The sequence below is a fragment of the Microtus oregoni genome, unplaced genomic scaffold (assembly GCF_018167655.1).
Source record: "Microtus oregoni isolate MIOR12 unplaced genomic scaffold, Mior012 000060F_007, whole genome shotgun sequence".
Lineage (NCBI taxonomy): Eukaryota > Metazoa > Chordata > Mammalia > Rodentia > Cricetidae > Microtus > Microtus oregoni.
The window spans coordinates 216995-236676 of record NW_024543842.1 but is presented as its reverse complement, the minus strand read 5'-3'; the positions used below and the strand labels follow the sequence as shown (position 1 = coordinate 236676).

Sequence of the window (19682 nt, the reverse complement as noted above, 5' to 3'; positions counted from 1 at the left end):
AACTTGACCGCCCCTTTGCAGAGGAATGGTGACTATTCCTTCCCACAACCCCCAGGAAAGCTTGACTTCTATCCACTGACCCCTTTCCATGTGACCCAGTAGGTCCTTTGCCTAGAGTTACATAACACAAGCTCTGGGCATTTCAAATACGATGTTCTAATTGTATTTTTGCCTAAAAGGCAAGGTTACAAAGGGAAAAAATTTATACTTTTCCCAGACAAATTTTTCTTTGCTCTTTCAGACACAATAGAGATTTGCGCACAACAATAACTACAATAATGACATTGCTGTGAGGGAATCGCTATTATTTCAAGAGACTCTAAGGCTCGAAAAGCAGTATCATTTAGAGAAAAATTATCTACAGACCATTAATTGTAGTCCAAATAGGACCTTATTATTTTCAATATCCAATTTTCTATTTTCATGGATTATTCCCTAAACCTGGAACCTCCGGGCCTGAAAAGAAACGACCATGGCTGCTGCATGGTAGACTCATGTATCAGTAATGATAATTTGCTGGACTCTTGCTATGGAATCAAAGTGAAATTCAGCTTAGCGTCAGCGACAATGGTAACTACCCAAGGAGTGCTAGGTAACTACAATATTTTCGCCTTCTCTGGTGTATTTTGAAGGTTTGTTTCTGATAAATATTAGTAGACTCACTTATGAAATGACTGGACTTCCTGATCCTGGACTTCAAACTGAATCTGGACCAGGGAGTTCAATTCTCCTACAAGTCTGGCCTATGACATAGTCTGCTTCCGTCAAGTGTTTATGGGTAAGCTGATAGAGGGGGTTAAGGGACAGATTCATCGGCTCTCTTTGGTTGCATTGATGGTTTTAGAAAGTGATGAAGATGAAATGAAGCAAGTGGTACAGAGCTAAATGTCACGTGACCACCTTCCATGCCTAGCACCGCTAAGCCTGTCTCTCCATGATCACCGTGCACAATACAGCGCTACAGTCCTCGGTCTACCAGTTAAACACTGTCTACGGCCGATGTTTCCAGGCTGTGGTTGCTTCGCTCGGATGCCTCTATCATCACACCCGACAGAAGATTCGCTCTTAGGACACAGAGAAACTGAGCAGTGTCTCTGTACTTTACAGTAAAGTCCTGCAGAGGCAGGAGAATGTCCTCCCACCCCTAATTCTTCAGCAGATCTGTTTGATAACTCAGAACTTCCTGCACTTCGTGACGGGGTGCAGCATGAGGCAACCTGTCTCTGGAACAGACGCAGCCGTGTGGGTAGAGCTTTGAGATACACTCTCAAACAACAGACACTGCATTTGACACAATGGCCTTTGGCATGACTTAGTTTCCTTTGGAATATTTTGCTTTCCTCCTTTGTGAGAGAGGAATTGTTTACTTTGCGGACTCTCTTACATCTTTCCTAAAGCTTTGCCTATCTAGAGCTTGCACCGTACAGCTCAAGAAAACGAGAAGAATGTCACGTCTGAAACGTTCTCACTTGTCAGTAACAAAAAATGGCATGAAAGATTAAGTTGAAAGAGGACATTGTCGTGTGAATGGCACACCAGCTGCAGTGTGCTCTAGAATGCAGAACCACAGGAGAGAAAAGTCACTGCTGGTGGCCCAGCAATGGGTGGGGACTGAAGGCTTACGAGGACAGTGGATGACATCTGGCTCCTTCCTTCTGTCATCTTTACAGCCATGCAGAGTGACACAATCTGGTTCTCTCTCCATCCCCACCCTTTTTTTTTTCTTTATATAACTACATTGGACACATTACCTGTTCGCTATCATATGCCTAGATATATTATTCAGCAGAAAAGTCATTTTATTATGAACTGATGCACTATTATTTGGGAAAACAGACCCTTCTCCTCCGAACGAAAGCATCAAGCAAAATCGCTGCCTAACAAAATAATGGTTTCCTATTGCATGAGACAGATTTTAATGAGACTCAAGCCTATATGTGAACCAGTAGCTGGAGGCTCGGCGAGATATATGGCGAGGTAGTTGGTTAGTAAATTGTGAACTGACTGACGGATGCATGAAACAAGCAGCGGGGACTCTCGTTAGTAGCAGAGGGAGGGCGGACAGCAAACCAAAGTCCCTGGAGCAAGAGGGGCTTTACCTTCTGAAGTCACTGTGAGTGTAGCTGAACAAGTGGCTTCCCCAGCGCTATTGGCGGCTCTGCAAGAGTATTTCCCAGCATGCTCTGGGTAAGCATCGACTATAAGCATTAAAGCCATGCCTGTGGACTCCTCAAAATGGAAAACTACATCTTTTGATGGTAGGATTGGCTGGTGGTTATGAAGCCACTGCACTGCTGGTTTGGGAACACCAGAAACCCTGGCGTGAAATCTGACTGTCTCCCCGCTGTGCACCCTGAGGCCGGACAGAGGCTGGATGAAGACGGGCTTTTGGCCAAGGGCCTCCTTCTGAAATGAAACTGATGGCGAGGCATGCCATTGGAAGTGTGGTGTAACTTCTCCAGATTTGCTAAAACCTGAAAAGAAGCAGGCCAGTTTTTAATGGTTTTTGCCCCTGCTTAAGTCAAAACTCTTTCGGAATTGTCGATTTTAAGTTTACCACAGGTTTCAGCGATGAACTAGAATCTAATCCAGTCGTAATGCTTTGTCAGCATTGAGTCAAAGTCACACAAATTCATGTCCATTTTCCAGATGGACAAGCCGAGACACAAACGGCTTAAAGAACAAAATGAACTCCATTATTGCTCATGAAGGCAACACTGGAGAATGCAACTAGGTTTAGGAATTAGTTTTCCCGCTCTGTTTATAAATCAAACTTTTCTGTTTTGTAAACCACTTTAAATTCATTATTAAGAAATTGTATAATTATTATTATAGTCCTTAAAGAGGAAACTAAAAGTTTCCCTAAATCCTTATGTATTGTTGGATACATCATAGAAATTATATTCATTGAGAAAAAAATAGCATGACTGTGTATGAAATTCTCTAACAATTGTTGTGGTTGTTGTTGTTGTTGTTGTTGTTGTGTGTGTGTGTGTCTGTGTGTGTGTGTGTCTGTGTGTGTGTGTGTGTGTGTATGAGAGATCTGGAGCACGCTAAGCAAGTGCCATACCACCGAGCCACACTCCCAGCCCACTGTTACTCTTGCTTGCAATTAAAGTCCTCAGTGACCAAGAAAGTGTTTCTGATTACAGTATAACTAATGAACAGAAATATTAAACCACCTCAATAGTGGGTCTCTCAACACTTAGGGGTCCTTTAGTCTTGGTGAATCTATCTATCCTATGATCAGAGCTGAAGTCATTGTAATGCCTATGAAATCATAGTTGTGTCAAAACCACATGAAGATGGTCCAGTCTCTACCCTAGGTCAGTAAAAAAAGCAAATATACCCTTTTTTTTCCCCTTAGCATTTTTCTCTCTATTCTGATACATGCTGATCAGGAAGCAGAAAAGCCAGTGGGGACCGTAATACATCACAAAAGTTTATGGAGAGAAAGCAGGGCAAAATAAAAAGACAACGGTCCCGAGAGAGCTGGTCAATGAGGAGCAGAAACCGTGTGCAACATAGAAACCACAAGTTAAATGAACAGAACGGAAGAGCCAATGCCTTCATGACTAGCGACTGGAGCAGGTGTTGTGAAATTCTTAAGTCTTATTCTACCTTCTAGCCGCAGGGTGGCGGTGCTGGACACTTGGCCCACAGAATTATTAGCGACGAAAGCGTAGGTTCCTTCGTCCTCTGGATAAGCCTCGGCGATCTCCAACTGGTAGGTGTCTTCAAACTGTGTCATCCTGAAGAAGCGAGACGGCTTGATTTTCTTGTCTCTGCAGTACCAAGACACCTTCAGATCTGTAGAAGAAAACACATTTAAGCATCAGAACGAGAGCAGTTTTCTCTTATCTGTAAGCACAATCTTGATTAGGCCACGGATCACATTTTATTATTTATTTTTTTAGCTTAAGATCTTAAACTTTTCTCCCGAATACACTGCACCTGTATGACTATATGATGCTCATCTTCAGGGAGGAAACACTCTAGAAAGATCCAGCTTCTCCTATCGCTGAACTAGTTGCAGTGTTTCAAAGGCTAAAATTTTAGTTGTAAAAACATTTTTTCTTAAGACAGAGTCTTGCATGGCCCACACTGGCCTTGAACTCACTGTGTAGAAACTGACCTCTGACTTCAAATATGCCTGCCTCTAAGTCCTAACACTGGACTTTCATCTCCAGGGTGAAGAGCTTGGTACATCCCACTACAAGGTTCTGCGTTTATTTCTACTGACAGTTTTGCCATTGGTGAACCAAAGGAAGCACCGTGGCAAACAAGAGCTGGGGCCCGCTAACAACCAGTGCAGTAATGGACAGATGGGAGAGAACCTCTCTCGGCGGAGCATGTGGCCCAGTCGGCTCGCCCGCCACTGTCCGAACTGCTCACTGGCTGCTCGTGGCCTCTGTGAGGCTCCCTCCACCAGCCACGCATTCCTTCTGTTTCTCTGCTTCCTCAACTTCCCCCTCTGACTTCTGTGATACTTTCTCAGCCATCCATTCTCCCCTGTGTCTCCCGGGTGAGGGCCTCACCCGCACTGTCCAAGCTTCTCTCCTGCTCTGTTTTTTTTTTCTTTTCTATTTTTCCCTTTGCCCAACACAGTAATGTTTCTAAAGACAGGCTGGATCATGCTGTCTAGAGGTTAAAAGTCTCTGAGTGGCTCCTTGGTGGCAAACAAGATGAACTCTAAAGTCTAGGCAGAGACCTGAGAGCTCTGGTGTCTGGCCTCTGCCTATTCCTGGCAGCTGAACTTCAACTGTAAGTGGATCCCAGGCCATCAAAGCATCCCTCTCAGTTTGTAATGCTGCGTGCTCTGATCCCACCACCCCCTTTCCCGTGCACACACCTTCTCCAGCCGTCTTTCCGACAGAGAACACTTTCTACGTGACAGCATTTATGACTGTGGGATCTTAGACACACGTGTCTCTTCACCTCTTAGAAAGCAAGAGCCCAGCCCGGCCACTCCCAGCCCTCAGCGTCTCCACAGCAGTGGAGAAGGTAAATATTGTTAAAGTTAAAGAGGCTGCTTAAGCAAATTGTGGAGATATTTCATCATGAGATTAATAATTCTTTATTATTTAATTTATCTGTCATTCTCTAAGTCTCTAACAGTTCAGGTTTATGTCCCATAAAAAATATCTAGTGAGGAGCGAGTAAAATTTACAGTTTTCCAAATTTCCTTTCTACCAGTAGGGGGCACCAGAGACCTGCAGCAGAGAATGCTTTCCTAGCGAGACAGCAGCCTGAGATTGTTCACTCGGGCTTCAAGGCTTCCTTCCTCCCTACTCTGAAAGTATAGTGTGTGTGTGTGGTACAGATATGGTATATTGCATTTTAAAATGAAATTACTGCATTAGAAGAACATTATCAAACTACCTTCTATGTACTGGTATTCAGCATGTCTCAAAAACTACACGTCAAAGACACAAAGTCCATAGAACTTGCCCACATTTATACCCAGTGCGAGCCTCCAAGGCTGTAATAAATGAATGCATTAGCAGCAGTCAGTCGGGAGCCATGCCTACAGGTGCCGTACATACATCATGCTTTAATTATGCTCATAAACCGAGCAGGTCTATTAGGTTTCTTGATTAGCATCTCCATCCCAGAGGAGGACGCCATGAGGTCAGAAGATCTATTGAAATCCTAACTTGTTTAGGAAAATAGCTGTGGGCAAGGCAGAAATTGGGTTACAAACTCTTAATGGAAGAAGCCTAATAAACAAAACAACAACTACCAAGACTGGAGAGTTCCCCAGTAGGGTCGCCAAACAAAAACCAAGAAAAAAGTGAAGTCATTTTCATCGGTGGTAAATCAATCATTCCTTCCTTTGATTTATCTCGTGAGCGTCTGAGGTCACGCTGCAATCGTTCCTACACTTTTTAAACTATTTTCTTCTCAAAGTCAAGTGCAGGGAATGGCTGGTGACATTGGAGAAACAGGCCCACGGTCGAAATGGAAGCGGATAACCCTGAACGGTGGTACTGTGTGAACAGTGTGTCAGATGCTGCCTAGAGATCTATTTAATAAGCAGCCTGGTGTATAAATTTAAAGGGTTGATATTACCCATCTCGCAGTATCTATTTCAGCCATCACCAATTTTCCACTGAGTATCTGCTATGGACAAAAAATATAATTTTAGGGAAAGGGTCCTCTTGCTTTCCTGGAGTCTCTTCCCTTGGAGGTTGCTCTAGGATCCAGACACCAGAATCTAGACACTAAGCCATAACCCCTGCTCTCATGAGACATACATTCTAAGTTTTAATGTAATAGTTTTCTCATTATGTTCATGAGGGGGGAAAAAAAACCAACAACACCGTAAATACATGTGTAGGTAACGCCCTGGATCCACAATTCCGATTTCTCCTGAGTTTAAAGCCTACACTTTTGTCTACTACGGGACTATACCTCCCACACGCATTGTCCATAGGCTCAATAATGCCTCACATGGAAATGGCTTCTCCTGAAATCTATGAAAATGTTACAATAAACTCATGACAATTGCCAGCTTTGCCATAATTTCCCCCCCATTAAGATTGTATAATGTAGCTACAATCATAAGGGTGCTGGATGTTTGTAAGACATTTGTGGAAAAATCTTCAAAGATTTTTCAGAAAGAATAGTTGTGCTACTTTAACAATTTTTAAGGACACAAAGCAAGGCAGTATATAATAATATACATATAAAACAATAAAACAGTAGTATATATAATAATGATATATTCTTAATTAAACAATTCTAAGGGAATGAGAGATGGCTCAGAGGTTAAGAGCACTGGCTGCTCTTCCAGAGGGTCCGGGTTCAATTCCCAGCACCCACATGGCAGCTCACAACTGTCTGTAACTCCAGCTCCAGAGGACCTGGCACCCTCACATAGACATAGATGCAGGCAAAATAAATAATCAAATAATTATATCTGCTGCCAAATGTCCACTCAGATTTAAATCACTCATGAGAGATCTTCCGGAAGGAGGAAAGGATGAAGAACACTGTGCAAACACCATCTTGTGTAAACACCAGCAAGGACCCTACCTGTTCCCGAGACTCGGCACTGGAAACGTGCTGGCCGCCCCTCCGACGTGACCGTGTCCTGAAGAGGAGTGATGATGGCAGGGGGGTAAACTGGCATTTCCTGATCTGGAGACACAACTTCTGGAACTAAAGAAAGAAACCACAGAATTTGTCATGTGTCCTCGTAGCTCTCCCCATTGGATGCCCGCGGCTTTCACAGGAGAGTATCTTTAGAGGTGGGTAGCTATCCACTGTTCCTCCCCTGGGAGAGCTTCAGGTCAGCTTCCTACCTTCCACAGAAAGAGAAGCCGAGGTCGTGGCTACTCCATAGTCATTCTTGGCTTCACAGGTATAGACAGCCGCATCCTCCGGGAAGGCCTCAATGAGCAACAGCGTGTACTCCTGCCCATCGTGGAGGAACTTGCACTTGAAGCCGGTGGAAAGCAGCTGGTCCTCCTTGTACCAGGAAATTTTGGGCTGTGGTCTGCCTGATATCACCGCGCAGAAGCGAGCGGGCTTGCCGGACTGCACGGTGACGGGCTGGAGCTCCTGCAGGACTTGGGGTGGTTCAGGAGCTAGAAGACAATGCCAGGAAACAGCCATGAAGGAGAACCAAGGAGAACAGTAGACAGCAGGCAACTCTCCACTCATTTGTTTCAAGAGGACTATGTGTCTAGAGACACAAAACCTCGGCGTTGTGTTATCTTTACTTGCCTCAGAATATCCGAATATTTTTTGCATGACAAAAGGTTCTTTTTCCTTTCAAGGAAAGGAAATAACTTTAGAACGCTTTTTTTCGAAAGTTTCATAAGAGGTGCTGAGAGGCGTAAGGCACCTAAGTATGACATCATCATTCTGGGTCACTGGTGGTGCACACCCCTGGACAGCTAAAAATCTAGAACAATTCCCATATCTTACCTGGTTTTAAAAGTCATTTGAACTTGAAATATCACATTCAAGTTCATATGCTTTACAAGTATTTATGTATGTGTATGCCACAGTGACCCTGTTACATACAGAGGCTGGTGGGGTGTGAACATCAGCTGGTTGAACACTACTCCATATGAGTGCCAATAAGTAGATTTTAAAAATTTAGCTTTCTGATTATGTTAATCTTTGTAGCCTCGGTGTTGGATGAGGAGAGCACTAACAGGGAGAAGGGCTTCTGTGGGGCTGCATCTGGTACTACTTCTCCACTCTTCCACCTCTTTGCTGCAACTACAGAGGAAACAAAACTGGCTGTCATGGCAACTGCATCTTTCAGGGAAACCAGGGAATAGGGCCAGAGGATCATCTTTATGAATGTTGAGACAACTAGCACCCCTCCACCTGACTTGCGGGAGTTTTCTCCAAGACAGCCAGAGACGCGGCTGGGAGGCAGGTTCCACTCTTTCCTACGTGTCTAGGTTAGGCTCTCCTGTCAAGCTTTAAATTCAGCAATGGCATTTCTAATGAGGACAGAAGAGGTTCACTGACAACCTCCTGAGGACGATCAGGAAGCTCCCGGGAGCATGAGGAATTTCACTCCCAAAGGCAAAGCACTGATCTTCGAGCCTGGGGCAGAGCCTCATCCTGCCTGTGGCTCTCTAGGTACACCAGGGTCTCCAAGGATATCTCTGGGTTTCCCCAAGCTTTACACTGAAGACTGAAAATGTCTCCATGGCTTGTATGGTAACGTTATTTACATTTAAACAGTCAGGACAGAGAACTACGACAGCTTAATGCCGTATACGGACAGCCATTTGGAGTATATTATAACTGACACACAGTGGATGTTCAGTAGTGTCAATCAAACAAATGAAGCCCCGGCCAGCAGGCGCCTCCTGGAAATGACATCTCAGCAGCCCTCTCAGCAGCTGCTCTTTTTTCCACAGGGCTGATGTGGACACAAACACAGTTACATCCAGATGAGTGCCATGGGCTAGTCTGAAAATTCTCAGTCACCGCCACTGTGGTGGTGGCATAAAAGTGGATTCCAGATGCAACCACAGCCACGGAAGTCTGACCACGTACCACTGACGTAGAGAGTCACAGAACTCCTGTTCCTTCCGGCCACAAAGGTGTATTCGCCTGCGTCGCTATGTCTGGTCTCAGATATGAACATCCGGTGAATCCTTCTCTCCACCACATACTGGTGTCTCTCTTGAACTTGGAAATTGATTTCAATGCCGTCTTTATACCAGTGGGCATCAACATCATCTTCGTTGACCTCAAACTCCACCACGGCACGCTGCTTCTCAATGACCTGTTGATGGAGCGGCAAAACGAGAAGACTGGAGATGAATCTGCTTCCGGTTCAGTTAATCCATTTCACTTAAAAAGCATGAAAAATCAGGTCCTCACGACATCATGAGTTGGCTGATTATAATACGGGTAAATTTTGTCCTGCATATTTCTGGGTGAATGGTACCCAAACCTCTTGTGTCGGGAATCAAACTTATACCTGGGCTAATAAGGGCAGGATGCTCGAGGAGACAATTATTTTGTCTTCTAACATTTGTGCTTTAATAAATAATAACTGAAATGATGATATTTTATATCTGGGGGAATTTAATTATTTATAGAGGTCTTTGAAGCCACCTTTCAATCTGATTTCACATCCTATGAACTCTAACTCTGTAAGCTAGAGAGCAATTACTGTCCTCAGCTTCAAAGTGGGCAAACCAGGGTTCAGAACTAGAAAATGAGGGAAGAGAGGCTGGCTGGTCATGTGAGTCTTCGCTGCAAGTCATTGTGTGTGTGTTTGTTTTAAACACAGAACAAGCTCTCGAAAGCATGATAGTTTTTTCTAGAAGACAAAAATGATGCATCTGAACTCAAAATGAATTTCTTAGAGCACATTCCCTCCATCATGTCCTCTGGAAGATCAGCACCCAAAAGGACAAGCACTGTAAGCACAGTGGACGTTACGGTGGTTGGCACAGGCAATTAAGGGACGTACTTGCTGAGTGACAAGAAACTGTGACCGAACTAACGGCAGCCTAAGAACCCAAGCTAATAGGGAAAAGCTAACTTCAACCTTTAAAATGCCGAGATTATAAAAGTTAAAGGTCAGAAATTAAAGCATAAGAGTGGATTAAGAACTATTGATGATTTGTCAATATGTCGACAATACCTGAACCTCCTTCTTAATACTTCGGATGCGGACGTCCCTGCCCTCTACAAAGAGGTTAGCGGTTGACATGTTGCCACCTGCCACCACTGTGTACTTCCCAGCATCGGACATCCGTGCGGATGGGATCAGGAGGCGGTGGACGTATTTCTCCTTCTGAATCTTTATCCTGTGGGTAAAAGGACACTGGAGCTTAGTGTATGGGACTCAGAAGGAAGCTGGAATGGCTGGAAGACAGCAAGACAAGGTAGCTGACCTGTCTGCCATCTGAAGCTCTTGGCCATCCTTCATCCACTGAACAGTAATGTCGGGTTCAGAAACTTCACACTCAAACATGGCGCGTTTCTTCTCCAGAACCTTAATGTCCTTAATGTGTTTCCTAAATTCGATGTGACGAGCTGCAAAACAGAGCATAAAAAATTAGCACTCGACATTGTCATTGATATGTAAGTCACATGCTATTCCATCTGCACACCTGCAGAGGCATCTGACTTGCAGATACGAACGGGGCAGGTTCCAGCCCAGGATAACCGTGAGTGTAGCCCAACATGAAACCTGTAAACACATTTCAGACATTTTGGGGTTTGGAACTCGTTTTGTAAATTTATCCCCTTGTTCTTAAATATAAACAGGACTCCATCCTGTTACCAGTCCATGGAAAAATGAACGTATTCTTGTTTTCAGTTAATTAATACATGGATATCCCAGCTGGACGCCCTGAATTTAATGAATGTAAGGACCAAGCCAATGTGGCCCAGAGAAGACCAAAGGTTAGATAATCCTGATTTATTAGAGAGTGTATTATTCAATGTATATTATGATTTAGAGGCTATAGCTCAATATATATTAAAGAACATAACTTGATGGTTTCTGCTGTGTGTATTGTACAGCCATCACCACCATTCTACAGGCGCTTCATTTTTCTCAGGAAGAACTCAGGCAGCTCTTAGCCATCACATCCACTTCCCATCATTTCGTGCTAGACTGAAGCTAATGATCTGTGTCTCGTGAGACTCATGTATTAAAGCCATTTCATAGAAACGGATGCATACAGCATGTGTGTCACTGTGGCTGGCCTCTTACATTTCATATATTTCTGGCATTTACCCATATTCTAGTTTGGGTTCCTAATTTCTTTTTATTTCAATTCCCACCCCGATTGGTTGGACATACCACATCCGAGTTGTCTATTCTTTAATTGGAAGAGTCATATTTTATGTGGTCTATTTAGTGTCCTTTTCTTGGGGACCCATTTAGGAAGTCATACCTTCAACGTAAAGCGTGGCTGTGGACGTGGCTTTTCCAGCCACAAACGTGTAGTCGGCAGCGTCTCCAAAGTGCACATTCCTGATGTTCAGTGAGTGGGTGAGCTTCTTGGTTCGCATCTGGCACCGGTCCGTTGATTTGATTTCCACACCGTTCTTTAACCATTTGTAAGAAATGCCTTCATAGTTTACCGTCACCTCAAAAGTTATGGTATCTTTTTCTTCAGCGTTGATGTCTTTCAGCATGGACGTTATCATGATAGCTGCAGAGGAGGATTAAAGGGGGAGACACCTGGGTATGTGATGGAACTAGGCAGCGGGTTGTAGCCAATGCAGAACCGGTGTGTCGAATGGTTCCTGTTTACGTGTTGACGTGATGAGAATTTAGGGCTAGGAGCTTTGACACTGCTCCCGTGTGAGAGAAGGCCAACTGAGAGAGTGACAGGGACAACACAGTGACAGACAGTAGATTTTTTTATTATATTATCATTAGAAACTTTTATTCACACCGAGAGGCTAGCAGAGACTCGTGAGCACACAGTAGATGTTCTATCAAGAATAATTTTTAGTAAATTAAATGATTTGAAATGAAGGTGTAGAACATGGAAAAACATGTCTGCTCTCTTTAGATATGTGTGTTATGTGCTCATATCCACACCACCCGTCCAGATACACGCGCACATACATAGTTAGGCATCTACTTACGGGTCACTGTCAGGGTAGCACTGACTTGGTCATTGCCGCAAACAAAAGTGTATTCTGCCGAGTCCTCGGTGCTGGTGTTCATGATGATCAGCTGGTGGAGCTTCCCCTGCACGACGATCTTGAACTTTTCGCTCATTTCAATTTCCACACCGTTCTTCAGCCACATGGAAGGAACGTTGAAGTGGGACACCTCACACTCAAAGGAGGCCGCTTTGGTTTCGGGAACTTCAATGTTTTTCATAGTCTTCGTGATGTGCAGTGCTTGGGGGGAGGGGGAATCAGAAAACAGCTCCGTTAATGCATGTTTAAACACAGAGGAAGGAAGACAGCAGCGAGTCTAGAGGAGTCCCCGGGGAACACTCACTCACTACAAACTCACACTTACTTTCTACAAACAGCTTGGCTTTGCATTCCAGCTGCCCCACCACGGCCGTGTATTCCCCAGCGTCAGACGGGGAGATGTTCTGCAGCATCAGCTTGTGGACCTTCCTCTCGGAGACCAGTCTGTGCTTGTCACTCGGCTTAATCTCCACATTCTTATGGAACCATTTTACCGGGACTGTGTCGTGGGACACGCTGACTTCAAAGGCGACGGTAGCGTTTTCCAGGGCAGTCACGTCCTTCGGCTTTTTAATAATCTTGACAGCTGATGGGGAAAGTTGGAGAAATTCAGTGATGGGATTACCACGAAGGCAACTACAGGTTGTCTACCTATTCAATGTTCAAGTCAACTTACTTTCGACGTGCAGCCGGGCGCTGGCTCCTAGTTTTCCCAGTTTGAAGCCATAGACAGATTCATCTGCCAGGGTGCAGTTTTTAATCTTCAGAGAATACAGTGTGCCTTTGACTGAGATCTCATACTTGTCACTGGAATCCAAGATGACTCCGTTTTTGATCCACTGGACACCTTTAACGTCTGGGTGTGTAAGTTCAACGGAGAAGACAGCATCCTGTGTCTCTGTCACCGTGAGGTTCCGCAGAGTCTTCTTAATTTTGACAGCTTCAGAAGAGTGAAGAATTGGTTTAGAAAATATTAATGATGACCAGCAAACAGAAGAGGTTCTCAGTGTGATCACCTCCAGTCAGCTTGCAGAATGGTTAGCCAACATTTTACAATTCTGTAGCCCCTCATTTTAAAAGACACTTGGCAATTACTTAAGAGAATCTGAGATTCAGTTGGAAATGGACATTGTGCAATGACTATGCTAACTTCAGTGATCTGAAGTTTCCATATCATATACTAACAGCTTAATAGACTGAATGGATAAGGGTGCAAGAGGGACGCATTATTAATGTCTGATGCAGCTCTTGCACAGACCCTAAGCAATGCAGCAATGCGCGTGCACACACACACACAAAATATACCTGATGAAAATTCGCACATTCTCCTACACAATTCATAAGGAAAAGTTGATAAACTAATGATCTTATAAAGTGAAGATGTATGTGACCCTAAACGGCCATTGGGTTTGACTTTCCTGGTGGTAACAGTTAGGAACGTAGGCAGGATTTGGGGGTGAAAAGCCTGTCCATCCGTGACTGACCTTCTACTTTCAGCTTGGCAGATGTTTTGGAAGTGGCGACCTTGTAGGTGTATTCTCCAACATCGTCCAGCTTGGCAGCGACAATAACAAGTTTCCTTTTGTGGCCATCAGATTCACTTCTGAAGTTGGTGCTCAGAGCCAAGGGTTTTCCATCCTTCAGCCACTCCCCCTCAGACTCAGGGTTGGCAACTTCACACTCAAACACAGCTTCCTGGGACTCAGCTACAGTCTGGTCTGTGAGCGGCTTGGAGATGGCACCCCCTTCAGAACAAGAGTGGCGTTACAAGTGAGTTCTTTAAAATATCCACAGGCTAAAGCAATCATTGCACAACTAAACATTAAACATTAAATCTTAAAATCATGATTTTAAACATAAATAGTCACTTGTACCTCTATTTAGAAAGCACCACAGAAATTCCCTATTCTAAGTATGCCTAACTGAAAACCAGAGAATACATTGTGCAAAGATGAAAAACAGCACAAAGAATTCTGAGATCTGTAGCACATGGTCTTCCACACAGATAGTTTTCAACTCCATCCCTTGTTTTTGAAAGCATTCCATTTGGTCTTCTACGAATTAGTTTCTTCATATTTGTTTTATACTCAGGAAAATTTTGCTGAACAAGATGTCAAAGTCAATAGTGTGTTTATTGCCCACTTGTTTGGGACAATGCCTTACTCTGTAACAGAGTTTGGCCCCCACACTGATGGGAATCCTTCTGCCTCAGCCTTCCAAGTACTGGGATTATAGGCATTGAACCATCGTGTCCAGCTTTCACTGGTGTTTTTTAAATATATTTCTTGTATACCCAAATTCTCGAGTTGAAATGTCATTTCCAATATTTTCTAGTGTCCCTTTACCCCACCATCATCAGAAGCAACAGTAACTGCTTTAACTACTTAGCTGCTTAGGCACCTCTTTTCCTCTAAATCCTGAATTCAAGGAAAGACACACACTTCAATTTTGTGTTTTGAGTTTCTAGTGATGTATTGCCTATGCTAGGTATTTTTAAAATGCCAAGTGAAATCACATAGGGACTTAAGTCTTCTCTTTTTATATACTTAAAGTGATACAGAAAATAATCTTATAAATGTAAAGGGCCTGAGATTTTATTTAATAGGTCTTTTATGGCTAAATCGCTAAAGACATATGTCATAAAGTACAAATCATGAGACTTTCACATCAAGTAGGACTCATTTTTATCATTTGACCTGCTCAGATACCAGAAGAGTCAAATCTGAGCAGAATACAGTTCCTCAGAACTCACACTGTAATGAACCATAATGGTTAATGATGACGTCTACTTCTGTGTGGACAAGCCAACTATAATTATGAGTCTTCATTCTAAAGATAAGAATTTCTGCTGAATGGGAAAGGCTATGCTTACCCCTCCCACCATGAAACACACAAAGGAATTAAGTTATATTTATAATGGAAAATAGTCATTGGGTCCACAAAAATGAAGTAAGAGGAATATGTTTGGAGGATAAAGAATGCTGAGAAAATGAACCGTGAAGCAAAGTTAAAACAAAGCTTGGTTTAGCAAACATTTATTCATCGTGTATCCTGAGGAGTACACAGAGAAGAGAAAGAAGAAATCAGTTCTCTGCTCAAGGGCCATACGCTTTGGTGTTGGGAAAGGAAACAGGGAATAAGCTACGTGTATAACAAGGGTCATGAAAGTTGAAGACAAGGGGGTCCAGGACTGGAGAAATAAGTGGAGGAACTGGCACCTGAGAGTGACGTACAGATGTACAGATGGCATCTGAGGGAGGGCTGGGTGAATGCGCACAATGTAGGCTGGGATAGCAAAAGTGAGGGCGTGAACAGCCTTGAGATCAGCCCTGAGAAGAGGCGTGGCGGTGAGAAGCAGATGAGCATTTGAAAACCGATGGGAAACAGCATCTTTATATTACAATAGTGGCTCCCCAGAAGATCTTAGATGGAATGATCAATACACAAACCTGCCACGGTAAGTTTTCCAGACGTTGTGTTTTCTCCGGCAAAAAATGCATATTCTCCTTCATCATCCTTCATCATATTCAGGACTGTCAGTTTGTATATTTTCCCGTGAGCTTCAATTTTATATTTAGAACTGGGCCTAATTTCTTTGCCCTTAAAATTCCATAAGACATCAATTCCTGAATGGGACAGCTCAACCTCCAAGACCACATTTTGAGTTTCTGTGCATGTCAGGTCACGGAGACCTCTGATGATTTTAATTTCTAGAGAAAAGGAAAATATTGGGCAGTTATTTTTACAGCGAGAATGTAAAATGCTTAAAGCAGTGGCTCATTACATGGAACAGTCCTTACTCTCTACAGAGAGGTTACAGCTAGTTTCCACTCTGCCGACCATCAGCTTGTAAGGTCCTTCATCAGAAGCGTGAGTTCGGTTAATCACAAGTCTTTGTTTGGTGCCTTTGACAATGGATTGTACGCGGTCATCAGGCTTGATTTGCTCATCATTGAGGTACCATTTAACAGAAGTCACATCAGGGACTGAGACCTTGCATTCCAGCACAGCCTTGGTACCTTCTATCACACTGACATCTTTCAGAGGCGTTATCACATCCACACCTGCAAAGGAAGACCAAGAAATTGTAGGAATGTGAGTTTTGTTTAAAACATCTGCACATTCGAGTTCCTCAGCTCAATGTCAACGGGAACACAAAACTAGATCTGGGGTTATAGCTCATCATAGAGACCTGCCTTGTGTGTGAAACACCACAAGTTTGATCCCTGGCATCAATTTTTTTAAAGGAGAAGAATTAACATAAAACCACATAAGACTCACTGTAGACAGAGACATGCCCACTGGTAGACAGTCCGAGGGCAGGGAGAGTGAAGGAGTAGTTCCCAGCATCCTCTTTGGTCATGTCTTCAATAAGCAGCATGTGGGACTGTTTGTCTATTACAATGTGAACCCTGTCGCCTTGCTGGACTTCTTGGCCATCTTTCATCCAGACGCCTTCCACATTTTCTAGGGAGACTTTGACTTCAAGCTGAACAATGTCGCCCTCGCAGACCTTTTGATCACTAAGTCCTTGGAGAATCGCAATAGGCCGGGCTGTGAAAGATGGGGAAAATGAGTGTCATGGTTCCACCCTTGACCCTACTGCTGCACACTATAGTGTCAGGGATGGAAGACTCACGTTTCATCTTCAGTTGACAGGTTGTCTTCTTCCCATCAACCACGAAGCTGTACTCGCCCTGGTCCTCTTTGGTTACATCCTTGACTGTGAGGTTCTGGCGCCCACGGCGGGATGTGATGGAGTATTTGCCATTGGACTTTAGCTCCACATCATTGTGATACCATTTGCCTTCTATGTTTTCTGGGGAAATAATACACTCTAGCTCTCCTGAGGATGACTCTGGAACTTCTATGTCTTGAAGTTCTTTCAGGAACTCAACAACTGCACCTGAAAAATAAGATGAAGGTGAATTAATGTCTTTGGTGAGTTATGAAGCTAGAGTATGGATAGAGATGCTGCCTTCTATATCTATTATCTTCCTCTCCTACTTTCAAGAATTGTCTTTTGTATCTTCCTGCTAGTGAGTCGAGAAAGGTTTACCACAAATCAGCTATTTTAATTTTTGAATTTTTTGGAAGCAGGGAGATATATTTCAATTAAGACATTTTAAAGTGAGGCCACAAAACAACACTGCTTTAAAAAATCCAAATTGTCAATATTTTGATTAACAATATAAATTGATATTTGATACAAAATTTGCATCCAATTCTCTAAAATTATTTTTGTGAAAGGAGCTATGGTCTAGATAATTTTATCACAGAATAAAGAATGACTCCAGTAAACAATGTAGTCATTATTTCTTTTACCTTCCACAATAAGTTTGGCTGTTGTTCTGACATTTTCGTCTTCCACAAGTACACAGCTGTAGTCTTCGGCATCGGATGTGTCAATGGTCAGCACGGACAGGAAGTGAACCTTTCGGTCAGAGTGCATCCTATACTTATCTCCTGCATGAATTTCAACGCCATCTTTATACCATTTTACTTTGACAAATGGTTCTGAAGTTTCACATTCAAATGTTGCCATGGTATCCTTTTCTTTAGCAACAACATCTTGCAATTCTTGTGTGAAAGTGATCAATTGCTTGGCTACAAGGGGAAAAAAGAAAATTAAACTCAAACAATTTGAATAATGGGAAAAGAAAAACATTTAAGTATGTCACAGGATATTCATGGGTGTAGAGAGAGCACAGTTGTATGAAACATTTTCTGATTACCTTGGACAAGTAAGAACGCATGGCTTGACGTTTCCCCAGCTATGTTGATGGCCTTTACCATGATGCTGGCAGAGTCCTCTGCAGTCACATCCCTTATGACTAGCTCACACACATTGTCTTCTGGCCAGTACCAGTAGATGCGGTCAGATCGCTCAATTTTCACACCGTTTCTGTACCACTCACATTCTGGGTCTGGTTTTCCCACAACTCTGACTCTAAAGTGGGCGTCAGATCCTTGGCCAACTGTCTGGCTTTGGATTCGTTCAAAGATTTTGGGTGCCTCCATGCTAGGGCTAAGTTCAATCCTCTCGGGTTTGAAAGTTGGAATAGTGATTTTGCCTTCTTCGGCGAGGGCTTTCTTCTCCTCTTCGGTTAATTCTTTGGTCCAGTGTAGCAGCTCATCTTTGGTTTTCTTGAGGAGTTCTTCATAAGATTCATCCTTCTTGCGAGACTTGAGCTCCACGGCCGTGATAGCCTCGTAGTACCCCTCCTCTGTCCTGCGCTTAAACTTACTGCGCAGTTCTTCGGACTCCTCGGGCACCTTCTCATGGGTGATCCTCTCCGCCCTCTTTAGTCTTACCACTTCTTTGGTTTCGCTGCTGTCGACGGGTCTGTCCACTTTTTGCACTTCAAACTGAAGCTTCCCTGGTTCATGGATGTGGAACTCTGGCTTTGGTTCAGGAGCTCGCCTGAGGACGGATCTGAAATCCTCCCTCTGCTGGATCTCAAGTTTTACTTTATGCTCTATCATGCCTTCAGGGTTTTCTGCCGTGACCCTGACTTCACCTGTATCGTAGGATTTGCAGTCCACAATATCCAGATAATGAATCCCATCATAGCGAACTCTGAATCGTTTGCTCTTGCGGATGAGCTGTCCATTGAGGTACCAGTTGACCTTGGGCTGAGGATAGCCGGTGACTCGGCAGCGGAATCGGGCTGTCTCGCCTTCGAGCACTCTCACTGGCTCTGGGAACAAGACGATGTCTGGCTTTTGCTTTTCCTTCTGATCTGCGGTCACACCTGTGAGGGCGCCTTCGTGAGCCATCCTCTCTAGCTCTTCAATTTTCTGTAAGCCTTTCTTCCCCTCAGGTAACTGAGACTCTTCCACTAGACCTTTCTCATCTTTGACAATAAGTGTGGCAGACGTGTGATCGGTCCCGTATTTGTTAGTGGCTCTGCAAGTGATCACACCACTGTCTCGAGAATAGGCAACTCCGTAATCAAGGCTGCAGTATCCGAATTCATTAATCATACGCAGCCTGTTGGCCGCCTCCAGTGGCTTTCCGTCATGGAGCCACTCGACCACCATTGTGGGGTCACCAATCGGCGTGAGTCTGCATTCAAAGTGGGCAGGTCCAAAGCGCTTCAGCCTGAGGGAACTGAGTTTCTTCTTGAAAAACGGTTTCTGCTGTTTCTCCTTGTCGTAGAGGTCCCCCTCTTCCCACTGCTCTTGGCCATATCTCAGATGGAGGGGCTCCAGTTCAGGGGCAGCAATCTCCTTTGCTTTGTACGTCCCTCGTGGGATGATCAATTTTCTTTCCGGTTCGGGTTCGGCAAACTCAACCTCAACATTGACTTTGCACCTTGTGGTGTCCCGGCCTGCCTTATTAATAGCAGTGGCGGTATACCAGGCAGAATCTTGGCTGATGGTGGAATCGATCTTCAGGGCAGCTTCTCCTTTGGTTCCTTCAATCCTGTTTTAAAACATGAAAACAAAACCATTAATATAGTGGCGGCACTTTCTGCTTACTTCACTGCTGGATTTTATAAGAAGTTTAATTTGACTAT

General features: G+C 43.8%; 1 protein-coding gene across 1 annotated transcript in view; it reads right to left on the bottom strand.

The window, feature by feature from the left end:
- Nucleotides 1-19682, bottom strand: part of LOC121439148 (titin-like) — a 59495-nt gene that overhangs the window by 9401 nt on the left and 30412 nt on the right. Inside the window, exons 28-44 of the mRNA XM_041639649.1 lie at nt 17895-19588; nt 17485-17766; nt 16799-17065; nt 16441-16713; nt 15960-16223; nt 15609-15869; nt 13644-13904; nt 12836-13099; nt 12485-12745; nt 12100-12360; nt 11397-11657; nt 10386-10527; nt 10133-10298; nt 9031-9262; nt 7308-7592; nt 7039-7164; nt 3622-3810 (exon numbers count right to left, since the gene is read on the bottom strand). Of these exons, the coding sequence (XP_041495583.1) occupies nt 3622-3810; nt 7039-7164; nt 7308-7592; nt 9031-9262; nt 10133-10298; nt 10386-10527; nt 11397-11657; nt 12100-12360; nt 12485-12745; nt 12836-13099; nt 13644-13904; nt 15609-15869; nt 15960-16223; nt 16441-16713; nt 16799-17065; nt 17485-17766; nt 17895-19588 (5489 nt within the window). The remainder of the gene's footprint in view (nt 1-3621; nt 3811-7038; nt 7165-7307; nt 7593-9030; nt 9263-10132; nt 10299-10385; nt 10528-11396; nt 11658-12099; nt 12361-12484; nt 12746-12835; nt 13100-13643; nt 13905-15608; nt 15870-15959; nt 16224-16440; nt 16714-16798; nt 17066-17484; nt 17767-17894; nt 19589-19682) is intronic.